We start from the raw sequence: 23,152 nt of genomic DNA, 5'->3' as shown, positions 1-23,152 counted from the left end.
TATCTGGGGTACCATCTAGAAAATCAAATCCTAGACATTTTCAAGTCTGTCAGATTTGATATCAGCTTCTGATTTCTAAGCTTACAGAGATTATGTAAACCTTTTATGATGGTGTTAGAAATATTTGTCAAATTGTCTCTGCATTTGTTGACTCTTTCACATCGATTCGTTGATCAGCCCTGGCGGAATTAAGTATCACTAGGGAGAGAAAATCTGCTTCGTAAAAACTCTTTAGCTGATTTGTACAAATACCGAGTGATAAAATCCCCCGTTATCTGCTTCCTCCTACTGAGTATATCGTGGTACGCAGTGTGCCACAACATCACTCCAATATTCTGCAAGCTGATAGCTTTTTCCTCATATAGATTTCATTTCCATGTAAAACTGTAAGATGTGCTGATAAGTTAGACAAATGTTGTTGTATGGACAATGCATTTTTCAGTTGCAGAAATGTGTTGATTTCTATCAGGATCAGTTTGCATGGACAGTTTGATTCTATCAAAATAGTTAAATAAACAATGAATTTCAATGATGAGTTTCTGCATTTATTTTTTTATCTTTGTTTTTCACATGGATATTAGATATATTTTCCCATGCCACATGCAGATAAGAGGAATTATGTCGTAACAGGATGCTAACCACATCCTTTAACACTACATCTTGATATCTATATCTTTAATATTCTTATTGCAATCCTTCCTCTTTTATTATATACAGGGTTACTGATTTTTTAAAAGCTGTTTCATCATTGCATTTCGATTGAATTTACTTTTCTTTTTGACCTACTATGTTCACTTCAGACACCATTTGACATTCTGTACATTGTATTTTGAGCTGAAATAATTTTAAAAATATTCAATAAAGATAAAGAATTTTTTTTTGGCGCTTTGTTTTGTAGCCTGTTGATTTTCTCTATTTACATGTTTTAGGCTCGGCTGCCTGAGTTCAGGCGAGATGTGCCCCCCAGCCAAATGCCAGAGAATCCGGAGAGATGGGAGGAGCTGCGGTGGCGCCCATTTTCTGTTGGGGATGGGGACTTGATGATGTATCTCAGAGCAGCAAGGTAGGAACCAGCGTAGCAAAGGAACCAGTGAAGCATAGAACCAGTGTAGCATAAGAACCAGTGTAGCATAAGAACCAGTGTAGCATAAGAACCAGTGTAGCATAAGAACCAGTGTAGCATAGAACCAGCATAGCATAGAACCAGTGTAGCATAAGAACCAGTGTAGCATAAGAACCAGTGTAGCATAAGAACCAGTGTAGCATAGAACCAGTGTAGCATAGAACCAGCATAGCATAAGAACCAGTGTAGCATAGAACCAGCATAGCATAGAACCAGTGTAGCATAAGAACCAGTGTAGCATAGAACCAGCATAGCATAGAACCAATGTAGCATAGAACCAGCATAGCATAGAACCAGTGTAGCATAGAACCAGTGTAGCATAGGAACCAGTGTAGCAAGAACCAGCATAGAGGATTAGCTATTTAATGCCATATATTGGGGAGTCATTTTTTTCTGTTCAATTTTTCATGGATTTCATGGATACCCCTTGCCCTTGAATTAAAAATCCTGTGCAAATTTTGATCACTTGGCTATATGGCTATATATTTCATAACAAGATGTTTGCCCATGAAATTACTTTTGCTCAAATCTGTAATTTAAACCAATCAATAAATATTGGCCCCTAGAATTTAAATGATATTCCACAGTGGCAGGTAATGTCTACAGTTTGAAATCTTTGTGATTCCAGATTTCTAATTCATTGCCTCTACAGGATATGGGTAACTAAATTAGATTTCCTGTGATTTTTTTTTTTTTTTTTTTGGTTAATTTTATTTAACCCTTAAATTCCACACAAAAATTTGACAATTGGGAAAATTACCTATTATATAGTGTTCCTCCCAGTGGCCCAAATTATCCAGGCTTTCCCCCTCTATTTCTTACAGAGAGAAATATTTTACATTAATTAGGCCTTTTTATGAGTGTGTAGGAAATGCTCAAAAGTGCAATTGAATGACAATAAAATATTGACAAAATGACTGCAAGAAATATCTAGCTGAAAAGAAAATGCTCATTGTTTTTCTGAAGAAACCTTTATAAAGGGGATAAAGAATAAGACTGGAAGAGACTTTAAAAGAACAGTCTTATTGTGAGTGCTGAGAGAGTTAATTGAAGTAGTGGGCTTGATGATGAGATGGTATTGAATTTTGTAGAAGTGTGGCCGCATTCGCTGGGATGTGTGATGGAGGGTCAACAGAAGACGGCTGTCAGGCAGCTTCTATGGATGAAACAACCATGAATGCCATGGATACGGTTTGTCATTTAATCACACAAATCTGAAGTTCACAATGACAAAATCGAGCTACTTTACAAGATTACTCAGACAAAAATTGAATTACTGGTGTGAAAACTTAGCACATGACAGATAGGAATCTGTCAATAAATTGATGAATATTTTAGAGGTATTTGACAGATATGTTTTCAAGTTATGATATCAAAAGATTGTGTTCCTCTCACGTATCAAATGGAGGATATTTTGCCTCTAAATTATATAGTATAAGTGAACGTAATGAATATTTGATTTGTAGCATGTAGCATGCAATGATGTGAGATAATTTTTATTAACAGCTTCATCGTTGTAATTACGACCATGGAAAGGCGCTGCAAGCTCTGGTCAAGTCACCCGCCCTTCGCAGCATTGAGAAGAAGTGGACGGAAGATGAACTGGTGAGTATACAGTTTACAGTTAATTAGTAAATGTGTCTAAATGTCTTACACAGTTGAACTTCGGTATCTCGAATACCATGGATATGTCGAAGTGATTGGGAAGTTCTAACCATGTATTTCTTAGGGATGCAACGATACACCAACCTCACGATACGATATGTATCACGGTATTCAGTTCACGATTCGATACGTATCACGATACATGACTTTCAAGTTTGTCATCATATTTTTTTTTTTTAAACTTGACATGTTTATATCAAATGTTCACATTTTTTGATAATAATTAAAATATCAATTTGTTAACTTAATTTGATTGATAGGTAGATCTTTGAGTTATGGCAATATTCTAAACCAATGACGAACATATACAGGGAACTACGGGGACCTTTCCTCATAATCTTCCTTTTAAATTGGAATGAAAAAGGAAGACATTCATTCTTTTATTTCTTTTATTTACGTAGAAAACCAGTTGTCATATTTCTCGTGTTAACACGTTTTAGTCAACAAGACACCGTATTTTAATTGAAATACACGCGTGATGAGATACCGTGTATTACCATATATAGTAATAGATCTCTATTACTTTTAATCACATTAGGAATGAGATAAAGTCCTTCACAGTGTTAAATCTGAGGTTTATAAGATGCTGGAGATGAGTTTAACTACCGTTAAGACGTTAACGTTGACTTCATGTTTTGTGCAGAAGCCATTTTGAAAGTGTAATCAAGGAAACAAAATGGATGATTCGGATAATTCTGGACCGATTGAACCAAACCGCGATATCAGTTTAGCGTATCGTGAATTGAACGGTGGAAAAATATACCGCTATATACCGTCAAAAGGTTTATCGTTGCACTCTTAGTATTTCTTAAGTATTTTACCCTGGATATCTCGAATCATCAGTTATCTCAAAGTATTTTCTCAGTCCCTTCGAGTGTGAGATTATGAAGTTTGACTGTATTACATACACAACCTGAAAATACACTCAGTTGGCAATTGCTGCTGAGAGAAGAGTATTTTGTTAATTTTTTATGACCCCCCCTCCCCTCCCCCCCCCCCCCCCCCCAAAAAAAAAGATTACAATAATTGTGATGATAATAGAATATCTTGATGAAGTGCAGGATCAATTAAAATAGGATTATTAAAGGCCTTGGAATCTATGCAATGAATGCATGGATGGGGTGTTGATATAGATCTGGATCTACTGTATAAAGAAAAATACTAAACATTTGACAGGGAAAGTAATGGCTGAATTTTTATAATGTATATTGCTTTTAATTTGAAGCATGGCTAGGCACCTCTTCCCATTAAAGGCATGTATTAATAGATTTATAATAGAAAATGTTAATGTAGATCTGTTGAGATAAGTAGGAATTGCAGGTGATACATATTTAAAGAAGGCCTTCGTGATGAAGACATGATAAATTGCTCTAAAAAAAAGGCATGTCAAAAAGTATGTTAAATAGGGTTATAACTGTTCACAATTATATGTGCATCTGCATGCATGTTCTCTTTCATTTTCATTTTTAAGGCCAGACTTCTACTTCATTGACAAATGTAATGGAAATGATGAATGGTAATTTATAAAAATTGCCATTTATTGCTGTGAAATTAAATTCTCTTGTGTAATGTAGGCCCAATTAGAGATTTTATGATCAAGTTTATATATAAACAAATGGTAATTGAAATATTTTATACAATTAATGTTTTGTTACGATATGTCAGAGAGAGAAAAAAAAAGCTTCCATCACAGTTCTTTCTTAAGTATGAGAATTTTGATTTGAGAATTTTCAGAGAATGAAACTAAAAAAAAAAAAAAAAAGAAGAATAAGCAGACGTTCAAAAGCGAGAAATGATTCTTGACATTAACTGAAATATTTTATTGATAAAATAAAACCTTTGATTTGAAGTGTCCTAAGTTCCTCTTCATTAGAAGGTGAATCTAACCACATGTACATACGATGCTTTGATTTGTCTATAGTTCCTTGTTTTTATCTTTTCCGCTTATTTGATGTAAAAGATCCAAAAATACAGTACACAGTTTGAGGCTTAAGTAAATATTGCTGGTTTTCATGCTGGAAAAAAATTGTTGTTTGAAAGAGATTTATTCTGTAGAGAAACATGGACAGAAAACAGATTCCCAGATGCCAGGGGCACCCAGCAAAGAAACAAACACTGGAGATAAACTGCTCCGTCCCTCAATCCTCCTAATGCTTCCTCTGCCGTGTTTATTCTTTTTCTGTTGCATTTTCTCAATTTTCTCAGTTTTCAAAACAATTTGAATGTTTCTGTTTGAGTTGCTGTGGAGAACATGCTAGGCGATATCTGGTGTGATTAATTCGTAGCGGGGAGGATGTTTCGGGAGTGAGAGGCAAAGGGGAATATTGGATGATAAACCTCCTGGCTTTCAGCATGATATAATTGACATCGTTCTTTTTGTTGGAGCTTAAGCTCATAAAGTGAAATAATAAAACTAATGTTTTGTCTGTCAAATGAAATAAGTGGCCCAAGCAGTTATTATCAGATGCCAGGGTTTTTTAGTCCACTGATAAAGTGAAGGACTTTTCTGATAAAGAATAATGCTCAAAGAGGCACAGGTATTGTGGCAGTAATTTAAATTCTAGGGTTTCATAAAGCTTCTGTAGTGGTTGAAAGTATACTTAGATACCCTTTAAGACACCCTTTTGTTCCATTATATTCCAGGCCATGTTTTCTCTTTGAATGATTAAGTAGAGGCAAGGTGGGAAAATGTGTGTATGAAAGCCATTGGCTCTGCTTTTCCTCATAAAACGCAGGAAATCTAATAGATTTGGGCTCCCATCTTTCACTGCAAATCAATAAAGATCCTAGGCAGTGACTTTAAAAACCAATTAGGATCATGTAAATTATGGATTTTATCCATTTCCCATTACAATTATGTCTTTAGAACATGCAAATTTAGCAAGCTGAGTGCATTTCCTATCAGAGCTTTCATTAGTTAAATTTTCACAGATTCAATTTCATTGTTTGTGATGAAGTGGACTTATTAAGTTAGAAGTCATGATTCATAAGTAAACTAAAGAATTCCCAGATAGCTCTGTTATGATGCAACTAGCATGTATCTTTTTCCTGTTTAACTGATTTGGAATTGATCAAACATGATAACAAATTTAGATGTGACATTTCGTTTATTAAGTAGTATGATAATTGTGTTTTGTTTTTACTGAGGTACAAGAATATTTAAGATATACAGTGACTCTTAAAGGACTTATCGCATGATTTTTCAAAAATCTTAATTTTATGAAAAATATTATCTACAGCCTTGTTTATTAAAATTCTGAATACAATAAACGTTGTTGAAAGCATATTTTAAGAGATATTGAGAGTTGAAATTCAAATACGGCAATATGCATATTTCAGTCGGATTTCGGCGAAATACTGCTCTGACGTCATAGGCGACAATTCAGTGATAGAGAGATGAGAAGTTGCACACTATTTACGGAGTTATCAACTACAAATGCAGCTTAATTATGAAAAATGCTGAAAAAATTAATTTCCTAACGTGATTTTCAATTACTATAGAAACATTAACTAGTTCTAAGGTATAAGAATTTTGAGATATTTTCGTTTTTTATTCCAAACATTTAGAATCTGTAGGTCTGATTACGGCAATGTTTCGTGATCGGAAAATTATTTTTCAAGACCGTCATCCTTTACAAAACATATGAAAGCATACCTGCATAAGTTAATATTATGTTAAAAACGAAGAATAATAAAGTTATGTAATATTAAATTTGTGAATCAAGAAAGTTAATACATGTGATAAAATGACAAATCAAATTGTATTGTGATGGCGAGTTTCTTCGTCTTCGCCGCTTCTCCCTCGCTATCGTCGCTGCTATTTTTACAATGTTAACGGATTTTTCAGATTATTTCTTGCTGACAATTCTAAAATATAAGGTTGGATATGAAATTTCATATCGATAAAATCAGTGATTTGGTCGTCCATAACGCAGAAAATTCAGGTTGTATCGCGTATACTTTAGTAAGATTTACGTGAAGAGCTGATCAGCCATTGTCGCCTTTGACGTCACAGGGTCACGTGATTGCTATCTAATTAACCTAGATTTTTAATTCAGGGGTTTTCATTTGAGTCAATAATTGGTTAATTACCGCGGTTTATCCGCAGTAAAAACACAAAATTTATAAACTGTGGTCATAAGGAACGTTTTACGCTTTTAATTCAAATAATTTAGAAACATGCGATAAGTCCTTTAAATTGTATCACAGTGTTGATTCTTCCTATTTGTGAGTTTTTTTGTTTTGTTTTTGGTTTGGTTTTTGGTTAAAATCTTGATGGGAATTTCATGTACAAATTAAAATTGCTGATGATGTGGCTTTAAAAAACTTGTAACCCAGCAACACATAGATCTAATTTAAAAAAAAAATCAAACCTTATATTTTATGTGCTCATTAGCCATTTAGTTCAAAATATTTTCAAGAACAGTTTTATTTCTTTGAAGAATATATAATTTTACAGTCATCCCTTGTCAATGGCCATAAATCATTCAAAATTGTTAAAATGTCAGACATAGTTAAAGGTTTGTGGTTCAGCTAGACTTCTTTATGTGAACTTTTTTCTCTTTTAAACCTGCCGTCAGTAATTAAAACATGGAAATCTCTTGTACATACTGTATCAGTTTAAATGCTAAATTTCAATATTGTTAGAATTTATTTTACCAAGAGGATACATATTACTTTTTGTTCAGAGGAAAATCTTGTTTTATAAACACTCTATAATTGAACAAATTTGTAGAATGTAAATATTTGATTTCTCTCTTTCTTGTGCCTGCACATTGGGTATTCATACCTTTAATTTGAAATGCATAAAGCAACGTGATTAAAGCCTCAGAATACATTGTCATGTTGGTTTTTTCCTGTGAGTAATAAAAGCTGTTTGTTTAATTCTCTCAGTAGTTAGTGATATAGAAAAATAATACAAAGAAGAAAGGGTTCAGAGCATGTCCAGAATAGTCACAGTATATAACTTAGAAGTCGATCTTTAATGCAAGTTTATATGTTTATTGACTGTAAAATATGCCATTTGCAGTAGTTTTTGTAGAATAAAAAAGGTTTTTAGCTCTACTGGTCAGAGACCAGAAGAGCTTATGCGATAGTAAGGTGTCCGGCGTCCGTCCGTCTGTCTGTCTGTCTGTCTGTCTGTCTGTCTGTCCGTCTGTCTGTAAACAATTTTTCAAAATGCTACTCCTCCTACAGTTTTGGTCTGATTTCAATATAACTTGGCACACAAGTAGACTACACTAAGATACATAATTTAGTGCATCGTTTTTTGATTTTGATGAACGGTGTTGCCATGGTTACTAAAAATAGAAATTTCTGTGAAATTCCTTTAAAACGCTACTCCTCCTACAGTTTTGGTCTGATTTCAATATAACTTGGCGCACAAGTAGACTACACTAAGATACATAATTTAGTGCATCAGTTTTTGATTTGGATGAACGGTGTTGCCATGGTTACTAAAAATAGAAATTTCTGTGAAATTCCTTTAAAACGCTACTCCTCCTACAGTTTTGGTCTGATTTCAATATAACTTGGCACACAAGTAGACTACACTAAGATACATAATCTAGTGCATCGGTTTTTGATTTGGATGAGCAGTGTTGCCATGGTTACTAAAAATAGAAATTTCTGTGAAATTCCTTTAAAACGCTACTCCTCCTACAGTTTTGGTCTGATTTCAGTACAACTTGGCACATAAGTAGACTCCAATAAGATACATAATTTAGTGCATCAGTTTTTGACTTCCATGAACGATGTTGCCATGGTTACTAAAAATAGAAATTTCTGTGAAATTCATTTAAAATGCTACTCCTTCCACAATTTTGATCTGATTTCAATATGATTTGGCATACAAGTAGACTACACTAAGATACATAATTTAGTGCATCGGTTTTTAATTTCGATGAGCAGTGTTGCCATGGTTACTGAAAATAGAAATTTCTGTGAAATTCCTTTAAAACGCTACTCCTCCTACAGTTTTGATCTGATTTCAATATTACTTGTCACACAAGTAGACTACACTAAGATACATAATTCAAAGCATCAGTTTTTGATTTGGATGAATGATGTTGCCATGGTTACTAAAAATAGAAATTTCTGTGAATTTCTTTTAAAACGCTACTCCTCCTACAGTTTTGATCTGATTTCAATTTAACTTGGCACACAAGTACACTATATTAAGATACATAATTCTATTTATTGCTGCAGGTTGGAAAGTTTCAAATCCAAGTGCTACTTTTTCTTTGTTACATGTATATGTACAGACCAGTAGAGCTACAGTCTCATCAGAGACTTCTGGTTTTTTAATGCAGTGTCTCACACTTTAGAGGGGAAAAAATCCAGGAAATTTCAAGGGCATGTGGCATAAATAAAAAAAAAATTTCAGGACCCTTAGGTGAAAAATAGATCATTTTCAAGGCCTCTCTGGATTTATATGTTGAAATGATTCTTGAGGCAATACAATATGTAGATTTGATTTCCTGAGGTGTAATTCTTAAGATTTAAGCCCTGCTAATCTGTTTAGACCGGATCCCAATAGGATAATAGCTTGCTAGACAGTTTGGTGTTTAATAGTTATAAATAAGGATTAACAAGTTATAGGACACTTGATGTCGGGTTTGGTTCTTTGGCTAAATAAAGTAATTTGAAGTGACTTATCAAAAGCCGGCTGGGTGAATGTTTGGTAGCAGTTTTGAACGTTTGTTGAAGATGTTTAGAGTTTCCTATAACATTGGCAATCACTTGATGTAATGTTTGGTAAAGGCAAGATAATTTGTACACATTAAGTCATGACTTGCCCTGTAACAGAAAACTGCCCCTATTTCTTGAATACCTGGTAAAGGGAATATACACCTGAGAAGCCTGGATCTATGTATATTGCTTTCTAGTGGCTACCTGAGACACTGTCGTAGAATTAATCAGATAACCTGGTTCATTGGACACTTATTTGTAGCATTAAAATTCCACACAATTTGTAATACATAGGTTACATGGCAACACATGCTTTTTTTATGAAAAACAATATGCTGGTTTATTCACACACCTAAGTGTGGTTAACAGGTTAAGGGCAGTATTTTTAATGTTGTTTGTAACTTGATTACGCACCATGAACAAAATAGATTATGTACATTGAAATCAGATCCAAAAAAAATGTTGGTAAACATGAGAAGTATCTATTGACATCAATGTACGTATATATCAAATTTATTTCTCGTTTTTCTCTTTCAGAAACGCTTTGTGAAAGGGTTAAGAACGTACGGGAAAGATTTCTTCAAGATCAGAAAAGAACTGTTCCCAGGAAAGGAAACTGTGAGTATCTGTTTATTGATACTTGGGATCGAAGCGTTCTTGTCTATTTTTGAACATAAATCTGTTTTCCAGACTTGGGGAAGCATTCTTGTCTATGTTTGAACTTATGTCTGTGTTTTGGTACTTGAGAAAGCATTTCTCATCTTTTTTGGAACTTATATATGTTCATTGGTTCTTGGGTAAGCATTCTTGTCTTTGTTTATTGGTACTAGGGGAAGCGTTCTTGTCTCTATTTATATGCTTATATCTGTTTATCGGTAATTGGGGAAGAGTTCTAGTCTATATTTTAGTTCTTATAAACTCGCAAAAGAAAGATAAATTAATATTTTGCTTATATAATGTGATGAAAGCTATGGCAATCAAAACACCATAACAAGGACAGGGGTTCGAAAGGTTTAAGTATGCGTTTTATTTTGACGTCACAAATGTTGAATGCCGTGGAAGTGCAACGTCATAAGCGAAAATCAAAATTCATGCTCGCATTGAACAGAAGCTGTTGCAATGGCTCTTCCAATAATTGTAACTTAACCGAAGGATAATACAGGGATGTTGAAATCTAAATCACATTTGCAGTCTAGGCAAAGAGTTAAAAATGTAAATATAAGCATTGACTCATTATTTTTTGAAAGATTTAGTCTCATAACTGCAACGGTGTGTGCAAACAAATTTTCATAATGCGCTAACGCGTATTACTCAATTTGTTTGCACACACCGTTGCAGTTATGAGACTATCTTTCAAAAAATAATGAGTCAATGCTTAAATGAAATTACTGATTAAAATAACAAAAAATTCTAAGAAACAAATGTAGATCTTAACTGACTTTTCCCCATAAAGTTGTTTATTGCAGATAACTTTTATTTACAGAGATGGGTTTGAAAGCTAAAAGTAGCAGTATTGTAGGCGTTATTATCTATAACCACCAATTGGAATTGCAAATGAAAATGATATATGTTTATTTCGAGTTTCTCTTTGTCATTTTGTTTGATATTGATTATCATATCATTACACTGTAATATGCACACTTGATAACAGCTGTTTTTATCACACATCCGAGTAAAGTGATCAGAGTGTTATCATGTAACAAATTACCCATATAACAAACATGTCCCCCATAACAATGATAATCACATGTCATTTGTCAGACATATGCAGATGAACTTGTATGAATTCAATACATTTCGCTGAGCACTGCAATATGGTCTGCACTGTAATAGAGAATGCTGAATATTTTATAGCAGTTACCAGATTTTTCATGATCAGATAACCAGTGATGGAGGGCTATGTTTCACTGTTTGAAAGCCAAAAAAAAAAGTATTTCATTTGTTAAGTGTTAATGATTCTATATGTATTTAATATGATGGCCCAAGGTAGATCATCTCATTGAAGACGACAGGAATGATTTCTGGTCCCAGGGGATGTATTTTATTGCTAAACATCCTCATGAATATTTATAAGATATTCTAAAAGATCAATGGTAGTATAAAAACATTTCTGATACTAAATAACAGAATTGGTGTTTTATGAGATCTGCCTTCTCAAACCTCTAAAGGATTATGATAACTCATTTAAAAGTCTGTTAATAATTTAATATGTAATTATTTGAAATTTATTTAAAAAAAAAAAAAAGAAAAGAAAGGATGGACACTTTAATATCATGATATGCCTCACCATTTTGATTTTGTTAACCACCCAGACTGATACAGATAATTGGGAGTTGAACACCTCCATACAAAATAAACCTAATGGATTATTTCCACATCTCCAACAGCAGGAGATTCTGTCGGTAATTGCTCCAACATGCCAGAGCACAGTGCCAGTTTACAAATATATCAACATTTAAATATGTATGAAGTTCACTTTTACAAATTAAAACTTGCGACGGTATTGTGCAGCTGTTTGTGATCCCTTTCCACACATATGTTGAACTGAATTGAAAAATCAAAGCTTCAAGTATTTCTGTGATATCTTGTAAGGATGTAAAAAATCAAAGCATATTTTGTAGATTGGAAGAAATTTGTTCGCTGTGCTTGGATCCTATGTTGTTTGAAGTTGTCTTTTTCTTGTTTAGGTAGTTTTAACTGCAGCCAAATGAATCCTCGCTAACATCTAGCCTTTTGCTTAACATTTTTTATATATTATGATAACAGAATGGCAAGTCATCTGGGTTATTATCAGAAGGTAATGGCCTATTAATAAATTCGTAAGAAGAATTAGAAAAGGTCCATGAGAAGCAGCCATAGGTCACTTGGATAAAGTGTGTCTTATAGACAGACAGCGGTAGTTATCTGTGAGTAGCCATCAGAGGTTTGTCAATGTTGTGTTTTAAGGCGTCTTTTGTTACAATCATATCTTCACCTTTACTCTTCTATATGACTACTATTTCAAGCTTGCCATTGTGGACATGTTATGAAGTAAACGCTTGACTGCTATCCTTTATGGTGGATTTTAATGCTAACAATTATGACAGAATTACAGCCCGCACTGATCTTATTTGTTAAACATGCAGGAGTAATGGATCAATAGTACACTTCATAAAAAAGAAACGTTTTGAGGTGACAGAACAGAGAGAAATGTCTTTCAGTAGTGAACTGAATCAGAGATAAGCTTAACATGAATGTATAAATCATAAAAGAAATGGAATGATTTATGTTTTTTGTCGTGAGATGGTATTAATTTTAACAAAAAAAAACTTCTGAAGTTGTTTGAAGCAATATGTTGGCAGTGACAGGTCTCTCTGTTCATTTAAATGTCTTCTCTAATCATTTCCTATCAACTGATTTATATTTCAGTGGACCTCTAGAATCTATTTTTTTGTGGTCATGATTTTCAAGAAAGTCTTGTTCATGAAATTTTTCATGACAACACATCATAGGGCTATTAAGAGTGGGTTTTTTTTTCTTTAATTGGTAAATTATATTGCATTCTTCTGTTAGTAAGTTAAGTATGTTAAGGAGATGGAAGAAATCACAAAGTATTCTGTGAAAAAAAAATGCTTCATTGCTATGTGATTTGTCTTGGAGTAAGGGGGATAACTCTTGGATGGCTATGAACACTAAGCAGTAATATGAAGTGTTCCAAATTCTTAGTTTTGTTATCTCGACCAGTGTAAACAATCTCATACTAGCACATGAGCTAATACTAGGCTGTCCCCACACATGCTAGATAATCTTATTTACTGGGTGAGGGTTATCAGAAGTATTTCAGTTGACAAGTCGTTTACAGGTATTAGCATTATCTGGGAGTACTGTTATTTTTATCAAAAGTTTCAGTGCCGTTAGATTGTTGTTAAAATGTCTATGTTCTCCCTGTAAATATATCCAACTCGTGATGATCAGATGTACTGTGTGATACACTTGTCTGATTAACAAGAGATTTGTTTCAGTGAAGAATCAATCGATACCTCCCTCTTATATCTGCCCTGTTGTCTGGGAAGTGGGGTCTAGCTATTTCATTATTTTCTTATCTTAATCCTTGTCATTTCTTCCTATGCAGAGTTTTTGTATATGAAATTTAAAAGACTTGCACTGCTACATTGAGGATATGCATAGTTTTGTTTCTGGGACTTTGGGGTTTTTAGCAGTGTGGTAGAGGCCGTGTGGGTTTACTGTACAATCCATTTAGTTACTGTCACTCAGTCAAGAGCATTCAGCAAGCTGATTCCAAGATAATCTCAGATTATTACTGTTTAAGCTTTCGCTAGACATGCTTTAGTATCAGGTGGTTACGCAAATGAATAAGAGAATTTATTTTTGGAGACGTATTGGGATCAAGCTTCAACAGGACATTGAGATATGTTACCCAGGGTCCAATATTTGTCATATTTACATATGAATTACCGGTACTGACAAAGGAAATCGTAGAAAAAAAAATCAAACATTATCAAGTCTGAACGATTCATAAAATTGTATTGCAGTAATCCAGTTCTTTTCACCATGTAAGTTATATAGAGTTATATAGAGGGTAAAAGATGGAATTTCCTAGAAAATTTCTTTTCCCAACTTCCTTTAATAATGATTTAACATGAGTAAGCATCGTTTAATTTATCCTGCAATCTGTTTTTTTGCTTCCTCTACTTAAATTAACAGTGTATAGATATACATGTATATAAAATACAAATGGTCCACTAGAAAAAAAAAATTATGAAAGAGTAAATTGAAGGCTTATCTTGTAAATGCATTGATTAAAGAAAATATTATTGTATATCAGAGAGAATGTTTTTGGTCAATAACTTATGGAACTCTGTTCGCCTGTTTTATTATTATATCACGATTCTGTATAAAATATTTTAAATTCTCATATGAATCCAGGAAAGATGATAATGGAGTACTTAATATTAAAATGATAATTCACAAGGCTAGCCACAATGAGAGAATCTTCTTCTAGTGACATAAGATATCATGTTCTGTATCTGTATGACATTATGTTATGTATAAGTAGGAGAATCTGAAGCCCGGGCTTCCTTTTCGATGACATTTATTTAATGCGCTGTGGTAAGTAATTTGATACGTGTCATAATGTAGTCATGTTTATTAATTATGTTGTTACACCTAATGTGTAGAGAATTATGTAAATGATTAATTGTACAAAACATGTGAAAAATTAGTGGCATGTTTGTTCCTGATAATTAGGAAAAAATGTAAATACATACAGAATGAAGTCAGAGTACTATACCTTCAGTGGCAAAACATTCGTCATAAAACGTGATAGTGATATTAAAGTCATATCTATGTAATTGTTTTAGATCCTAAGTTATTGACTTAACAGTTAATGTGATGTTTTAGTAATTAAATCTGGTAACGAGAAAACAGTTAAATGGAAGATAATAATGGACACACCAAAAAATCAATCACTTTTCTTTTGTAAGATAAAGCTACTTGTAAACACTGTTTTCAACATGAACTGAATTTATAAGGTTCGACATTGAATCTCCAGCGCAGTGAATCAAGTGTGTAGACAGCGGAGATCAGCTTCAGTTTTCTGTGGCCTCTGTTATTAAACCATTATGGAGGGCTTCCTTTTGTGGAAGAGTGAAAAGACGACAAATAAATGGATGATTATATGGGATCATCTATTTCTATCTGCGATCCACCCCAGTGAAATTTATTGCTCTTCAATACAAGAATGAGAGGATATGAATCCAGCCTGTCACATTTCACTCCAGCCTTACCATGTGCTGTGGTTTCGACTTAATTTGCGTGGAGTTGGGATACAGAATTAACATAATCAATAATACTTTCCTGTCTCAATTTGTTGTACATTCAGGGAAAATTACAAAAAACGACATAGCCTCTTTGTGCTGGTTTTGTCGCGGTATAAGCCGACTATAGAGTGGTCGCTATGATTAAGTTCTGCTGCACATCAGTTTTCTGATACCTGCTACAGGATCTCTCGCTGCTGCTAGCACCTGCATGCATGCAACGCGTGCAGCCATTATTATACAAACAACACACACATTGCATCATTTTAATGACAGGAGAATTGGGCAAAAGAAAAGCTGATTTAATTTTCCTGCAGCTCAGTGTCTAAGCTGTGAGATCAACAGAATTTCAGGTTGTTGACAATTGTAAACAACAGCTGTTTGGTAATGTATATTTAGCAGAAACAAAATCCAGATTTGTCCAACCATGCTTGATTGGTCATTGGTTTATGGTTGAACTGCATGACACAGGTTTCTTAAGGGATGATGCATCAGAAATAAAAAGATCTTTCCTGGGGCTTGGTTGAATGAAGGAAAATGCCAGAAGAAGGGTTAAGGGTCCATTTGGCTGTCTTAATTACAGAGCTGCACTGTGGTTCCAGGGTACAATGATCTGATAATCAAAGCACCAGCCACTTAAATGGGGAAAATTATAGATGTCTTGGTCATGTATTTTTAAGATCACATCTCCTGTCATCTTCCCATATTAGCATGGTACTCTCAAAGAAATTGGATTGTCACAGGTCTATATAGAAGTCTACATTTATATATTTATAGGGGAAATATCGTATAGCGGATTTCTTTAGCGGGTGCAAAATTTGGCATTTAATGCTTGCTCAAAGGACTGCCAATAATTTTGGTGGAACTTTTTTTGGTGGACACACAGTTCCATGGCATTGTACAAGAAAGAAAATTCATCTTTTAGATGAGTTTTCAGTACGTTTTATCTATGTTTGATACCGATTTACACAAGAGTTTGAGTAAAACTAATACCAGATGAAAGATACATTGTTAAACAGCATACAGATCAAAGTAGACTTCTTTTCGTTTAGTATTTATGCACAAGGGTGCATATTTAGCGATTAAAATTTTAGCAGACTACTTCAAAACCGCTAAAATAAGCCAAAATTAGCACCCCGCTAAAAAATGCTATATGGTAACTTTCCTAGTGATAAAAGTGAAGCAAGAGACTGCAGATGCTAAGGCTCCCAAAAGATAGCATTTATGTATATGGTGAAACAGCGATGACAGAGAAATGCCAAAGTCTTTGAAATCTAAAACCCATCATTCATATTTATAATTGATTTCATATGAAGTAATGTTATATTGTAATCAAAGATCATGAAAAAAGTATCTAATATTAGAATTAGTTGAAAGGCATTTGCAGATTATACATATTTCTGAATTTCATGAACAGAACCAGAATGAAATTTTCGGGAAAAAATATGAAGTTGAAATATTCTCCAGACAACTTGATTTCATAAATTATAATTTAATACAGAGTTTATCCTTACTTCTGCTGGTTCAAATCCCATGGGACATGGAGATCTTCCCTTTGGATGAGACTCTGTAAACAGAGCTTACTGCTCAATGGCCATGAGTGATGAGTGCAAGTCTAAATTTGCAGCTTTCCACTGGCAATTGGTGGCTTCCCATATTGAGTGAAAAATTGTTAAAGGGAAAGAAAGAAAAACAACTGTCAGCCAATCTAAAAACTGTAGGGTCAAAGTACTGTATAGAACATTAATTTGTTTAATGAAGGATCCTGTGACACAAAAAGTTGTACAATATGGAATATTATTTTTTCCTAAATTTTTGTGATTCTGAATATTACCACTCATAAGAGTATTTTATAGACTCAATCATTTTTAGCTCACCTGAGCTGAAAGCTTTAAAAATCTTCTTCTCAAGAACCACTGGGCCAGAGAAGCTGAAACTAATGTGGAAGCATCCTGAGGTAGTGTAGATTCTAAATTGTTCAAATCATGACCCCCGGGGTTAGGGCGGGGCCACAATAGGGAATCCCAAGTTTTACATTGAAATATGTAGTAAAAATCTTTAAAAAATCTTCTTCTCAAGAACCACTGGGCCAGAAAGGCTGAAACTTATGTGGAAGCATCCTTGGGTAGTGCAGATTCTAAATTGTTCAAATCATGACCCCCGGGGTTAGGGCGGGGCCACAATAGGGAATCCCAAGTTTTACATTGAAATATGTAGTAAAAATCTTTAAAAAATCTTCTTCTCAAGAACCACTGGGCCAGAAAGGCTGAAACTTATGTGGAAGCATCCTTGGGTAGTGCAGATTCTAAGTTGTTCAAATCATGACCCCCGGGGTTAGGGCGGGGCCACAATAAGGAATCCAAGTTTTACATTGAAATATATAGTAAAAATATTTAAAAATCTTTTTCTCAAGAACCACTGGGCCAGAAAGGCTGACACTTATTTTGAAGTTTCCTTGGGTAGTGTAGATTCTAAATTGTTTAAATCATGACCCCCGGGGTTAGGGCGGGGCCACAATAAGGAATCCAAGTTTTACATAGAAATATATAGTAAAAATATTTAAAAATCTTCTTCTCAAGAACCACTGGGCCAGAAAAGCTGAAACTTATTTGAAAGCATCTTGGGGTAGTGTAGATTCTAAATTGTTCAAATCATGACCCCCGGGGGTAGGGTGGGGCCACAATAGGGAATCCAAGTTTTACATTGAAATATGTAGTAAAAATCTTCTTCTCAAGAACCACTGGGCCAGAAAAGCTGAAACATTCTTGGGTAGTGTAGATTCTAAATTGTTCAAATCATGACCCTCGGGGGTGGGGGGGACAACAATAAGTACTACGAGGGAGGGGGGAGAGAGAGAAATCAGGTGAAAAACAGCAAGGCCAAAGTTACTCAGGTGAGCGCTGTGGCCCATGGGCCTCTTGTTTTTCCCATCCAGTATTTGCATGGTCACCTAATTTCCTACCTACCCAGACCACTGTTATTATTGAGTAAGAAACATTTAGTCTCCAGTTTTTGAGTTTTCTTTATTGCTTTCATTATAATTCACCTTTTTAATATAAAAGAGATTTAAAAAAATTGAAAATAAGGAATTTATGATTAATTCATTTGTGCTTTCTTAAACATAAGTGGTTCTAAAATCACTGAAAAACTAATGAATATAATTGGCATAGGCTTATGCAATTTAGAAAAATAATAACATTTTTAATTTTTCCTATAATTTGAAAGTTTACCTTGTTACTCATAATTATTCAATGAAAAATGTGCTCTGCATAATTGCATCAGTCAAATTTGACAGTTGTATCACACTTGTGTAAACTTTCTGAGTTGTTTTGTTTGAGGTTTACATAAGACAATGTTGGTTGTTTAGGATCTGTAAGTTGTGTATAATTATCCATAGAACAGTTCAAATACCAGTGTAATATCTACACAAACAAATATTAACTTGATAAAACGCTCAATAGCAATGATTGTGTTCTTCAAAGTCCCTATATAAATATCTTCACTTATTACTAATAAGATTACAAACCATACAATCTTAGCGTCACCTAAAAGTAGTTGACAAAACGTTCCTCTGTATTGAGAAGTTAAATACAGCCTGTGCTATAGAAAACTTGGTCTTTTATACACAGTTAATAGCTTTCCTTTCTCCTAGTCGGCTGAATGTTTAAACGGAGGCTCGGCTAGCACAAGGAGGCAGCCATATTGGATTTTGTGCTTGACATCCACTTGGTATGTGTTTTGGGTTGTAGTAGATTGTTTCAAGGCATTTAAATGTGCAATTCATGTTGCAAATGTAAGTATTAATGAGCTTCTTTGAATTTGATGCAAAATTTTTACAATTTCCAAAGAATGATCATGAGACAGAGGGAAGAAGCATTTGAAGTTTGAAATCCACAATGAGGCCATAATAAACAAGGAGCAGACGAACACTGCATCAGTGTAGTACAGTCCACAGTTATGTTAAAACTTTTCTTACTGAGACCTGTGTTTAAGTCATACGTCATTCTTTGGCCAGGAGCAGACAATGTAACACAATATGATCAGAGGAAAGGGAATTTGACAGATCCATTAAATGTTTTATTGCATGTTTAAAGGTTCAGCCTTATCAGGTATGAAGAAGGAGCACAGTTAAAGGGCTGGTAGTGTTATAGGAGCGTCCGGGTTTATGCTTTTCCTGGTTAAATCAAATTATTTTTAATATGCATGTTAATATAGAACTTTGTTTTGATTATGTATGTATAAAGAGATTTAATTTGATATGATTTTTTCTTTAGGTTGTAATTTTTTCGAAAGACTGGACTATTTTTTAGAAGGGAATTCTTTCAGCAGTTTTTTTTTTCTTTTTGAAAAAAATATTCCCATGGCATATGCAATAAATGAAATCATATATCACATGTTTAAGGTTTGCCTTATGATCAACTTCATAAATTTGATGAAGATAATAGGCTGTTGTACATATACATAACAACTTCATTAGTAATACACACAACTTTTGGTCTGTACTGTGTACAATCAGTTATGTGGACCTTATATGTCATAGAGGTGATATTTATGTCAGAGTTTATTTATATTTTGCTTCATTTGGTGACATTTTATTGCCAGTGAATAATTCATTCCAAATCCTAAACATTCATTTTTTGAATTCTTTTGCTTTGAATAGTCACAGCATGGGTAGGATACATGGGTACGAAATATTTTCTGAAATATATCACAAAAGTCCACACTAAACCAGATGCAGATTTTGAGCTGTGAAAAAAAAATATTCACTCCAATTATCTTCTATTCAAAAACTGTTCAATAATTAAATTATTTACATCAGCAATTATTCTTTGCAAGTGCATATTAGGGAATAAGGAAACTTGTACCAAGCTGAACTAAGAGTGCCCTGACACGTATGGCACATTTATTTTGTCTGAGGAAAATGCATCTGCTGCCCCAAAATTTATTGTGAGTTAACCATAGCTTTCATTAAACTTGAAATCATGTGTGGTTGGTTATGAAAAATTTTACATGTTTCTGTGTTTACGTATTTGTGGCATAGAATTGGAAATTTTTAAAAGTTTGAACAGTTAGTTGGTGAAGAGCCTGTGTAAAGTTCATAAGATCCCCCGCGGTTTGAGTTCTGACCTGGATCACAGCATTGATGCTGTCTTACATTTGATGTAGGAGATTTTTTATGTATTGGACAGGAAAGTATTTCTTGAGTTATGGAGACATTTGATTTAAGGAAAGATGTTCAGATGGTTTAGATTACCTAGAATTGGAACCTTGATTTCAGTGTTGGGCTAGTGGGCTGAATTTCATTCCTTTTCAGAATTGGTTAATATTAAAGAATTATGACAGTTTATGTATATACATTCATTTGTGTTTCAATTTGTCAGTCAAAATACAGTACATATAAATCTGACATATGTATGTGTATAGGCATTGACTGACTTGACATGCTCAACTTGATGTCTCCCAACTTATACTGGTTCTTTTTTTTGAAAACACTCTGTTTCATAACAATAGAAGGATATATGGGATATTGTTCAATTTTATCCCGGCTTGTTATACCTTTGACTATGTTTTTAACAGTTGTCTGCCCTTGATTGAGAATTTTGTGGCTCTCTCTCTTTGTTAGTTATGGTCCGTTGCAGTGGTAGCTTACCAATTAAATGCTGATAAATAGGTGAAATGGTAGCAATTTGTCGGCTCATTAAAGTCAGCAGTGTAGCCCTAGTGATTAAGACAGAATGCTACTCTGTGTCTGTAGACATTTAAGATTTTTTCCCTCACCCAGCCAGGGAATTCCTTCTTTTAGCTGGCTGATGATGGGTAGATCTTTATCTCTGGGTGACTCTGCTAACATGCCCTCACACACTTACCTATAACTAGTTTGCTTTGGTAACCCATTTATAAATGTACATAGAGTAGCAAAAAGTGTGCAATTTGAACATTCTTAAATTCTCTCAAAACTCCTGATCTCTTGAACGTTCTTCTATGAGGCAAAATTTGCTATATTTTACCCTTGAAAACTTCAAGACTTATCTTGTAGGTATCCCTTGTTCACTTGAATTTTCATCTTTGATGATAGAAATTGTAAGGAAATTAGATAATGCTTCCCCATGTATATACTGCTGTTTTATCAAACCCTTTCCCACAAGAGTATTTTTCACTTGTAAACTGTCAAATTTCAATAAGGCAGGATGCACTCTCTAAATTTTATTAGTATAAGAGATCCAAATTCATGATGAAAATTTTCCCTTCTATATTATATCTTTCTATTGTTTTTGTTTTTGTTTTTTTTTTGGTCATCATGCATTTATAGTTACGCTATTTTGAGAGAATAGAACATTGTACGATTTATTACTTTGTCGCACTGATAATTTGTTCAACTATGTAAGTCAAACTTCACCAGAGTAAACCAGACAGACTGGACAAATTTCATAGAAGTCCAGAATTATTTCTATGAAAGTGGTTTTTCAACTTTTAAATTAAACATGAAAAACTGTAAATTTATAGGGTTTGATTGTTTAGTCGTTGTGCTAGTTTGTTTGTTTGTTTGTTATTTCTGGATTTCATTTGCTTTTATGACTTTCTAACCAAAACTAAAAGGCTCTGAATTTTTAGAATTTGTACATATATATATAATGAGATCATAATTTTAATGACACCAAGCATGGAAATTTAAATGTCGTATATGCAATGAAAATTTCATTTATTTCGATTTCACTTCAAGATTAAATTTAAGATTTTTAGATCTCCTTCTTTTCACAAATAAATTGGATAAAAAGGATGAGTAAAAATGGCCTTTTGCTTCACTGGTTTTATTGATTGCTAATGTCATAAAATCTATATAAGCTATAATAAAAGTATCATAAAATAATGGGGCCAAGTTATTTTGTGTAAGGAAACATTTCCTATTTTAACTGCTTGTATACAGATTGTTATTAATATAATAATTTTAGAGTCCTGGCAGACATAATCAGATAAAAGCCAATATAGGACCACACATACATGTATTTGTGATGTTCGAATCCATATTTATATATGGAAGAGATTTATACCAGTATGGTTTGTGTTTACGATTTGCGTGCAGTTAAATGTTTGTCCTTTAGCAGGTGTTAAGAGCATCAACATGAATATTCTGGACAAATGCACATATAAATCAGATAAAAGCTATATAAATTATATGTGGTTGTCCATTTGTGATTGTAACAGGTGTCTGTATGGCTATACAGCAGAGAAGAGGTGTCACATTATTATCATTTATCAGCTTGTGGTTCCTATTTTATTACATACAGGGAACCTCTCCAACGGTTGATCTGTGTTAACAAAAAAAATGTGCTCATCTTTTTTTGTCTGCCTTGGAACTGTAAAGCATGAAGTTTATCCCCCTTAATCTTTATTAGAGTTTGGGGTTCCTGTTTTATGGGATTTGATTAAGATTTACAAGTGTGGTGTTAAAAAAAAGGTATTAATTGCTTACAACTTATCGAGTCTACTTGGAGTTGTTGACAAAGAGTGTCAAGACTTGATGATTTTCAGCCAAAGTTGTGATACTGCAGACATTTAAAATTTGCTGAATCTGTTTTCAGGGAGAACTGATTGAGTATTACTACTTCTGGAAGAAAACGCCAGCAGCTGCCAGCAATCGGCCTCACAGACGACACAGACGCCCACCTTATAAGAGAAACACTAGATCCACCCGACCGCCATCAAGTGGTGGTGAGTACTATAAAAATACTAGATCCATCCTACCGCCATCAAGTGATGGTGAGTACTATAAAACACTAGATCCACCCGACCGCCATCAAGTGGTGGTGAGTACTATAAAACACTAGATAAGTGGTAGTGTATACTATAAAAACACTAG

At 33.9% G+C, this 23,152-nt stretch overlaps 1 protein-coding gene across 3 annotated transcripts in view; it reads left to right on the top strand.

The window, feature by feature from the left end:
* The window catches only part of LOC133197522 (arginine-glutamic acid dipeptide repeats protein-like), a 73,640-nt gene that overhangs the window by 38,692 nt on the left and 11,796 nt on the right, over nt 1-23,152 (top strand). For all 3 annotated transcript variants that reach the window (XM_061333599.1, XM_061333598.1, XM_061333600.1), the window contains 5 exons: nt 930-1,063; nt 2,215-2,314; nt 2,630-2,728; nt 10,016-10,096; nt 22,875-23,004. In XM_061333599.1, the coding sequence (XP_061189583.1) occupies nt 930-1,063; nt 2,215-2,314; nt 2,630-2,728; nt 10,016-10,096; nt 22,875-23,004 (544 nt within the window). The remainder of the gene's footprint in view (nt 1-929; nt 1,064-2,214; nt 2,315-2,629; nt 2,729-10,015; nt 10,097-22,874; nt 23,005-23,152) is intronic.

The sequence above is a fragment of the Saccostrea echinata genome, unplaced genomic scaffold, assembly GCF_033153115.1.
Source record: "Saccostrea echinata isolate AGI-Se365-2 ecotype Australia unplaced genomic scaffold, CSIRO_AGI_Sech_v1 ptg000030l, whole genome shotgun sequence".
In the NCBI taxonomy this organism is placed as follows: Eukaryota; Metazoa; Mollusca; class Bivalvia; order Ostreida; family Ostreidae; genus Saccostrea; species Saccostrea echinata.
This window is presented reverse-complemented; position numbering and strand designations above follow the sequence as displayed.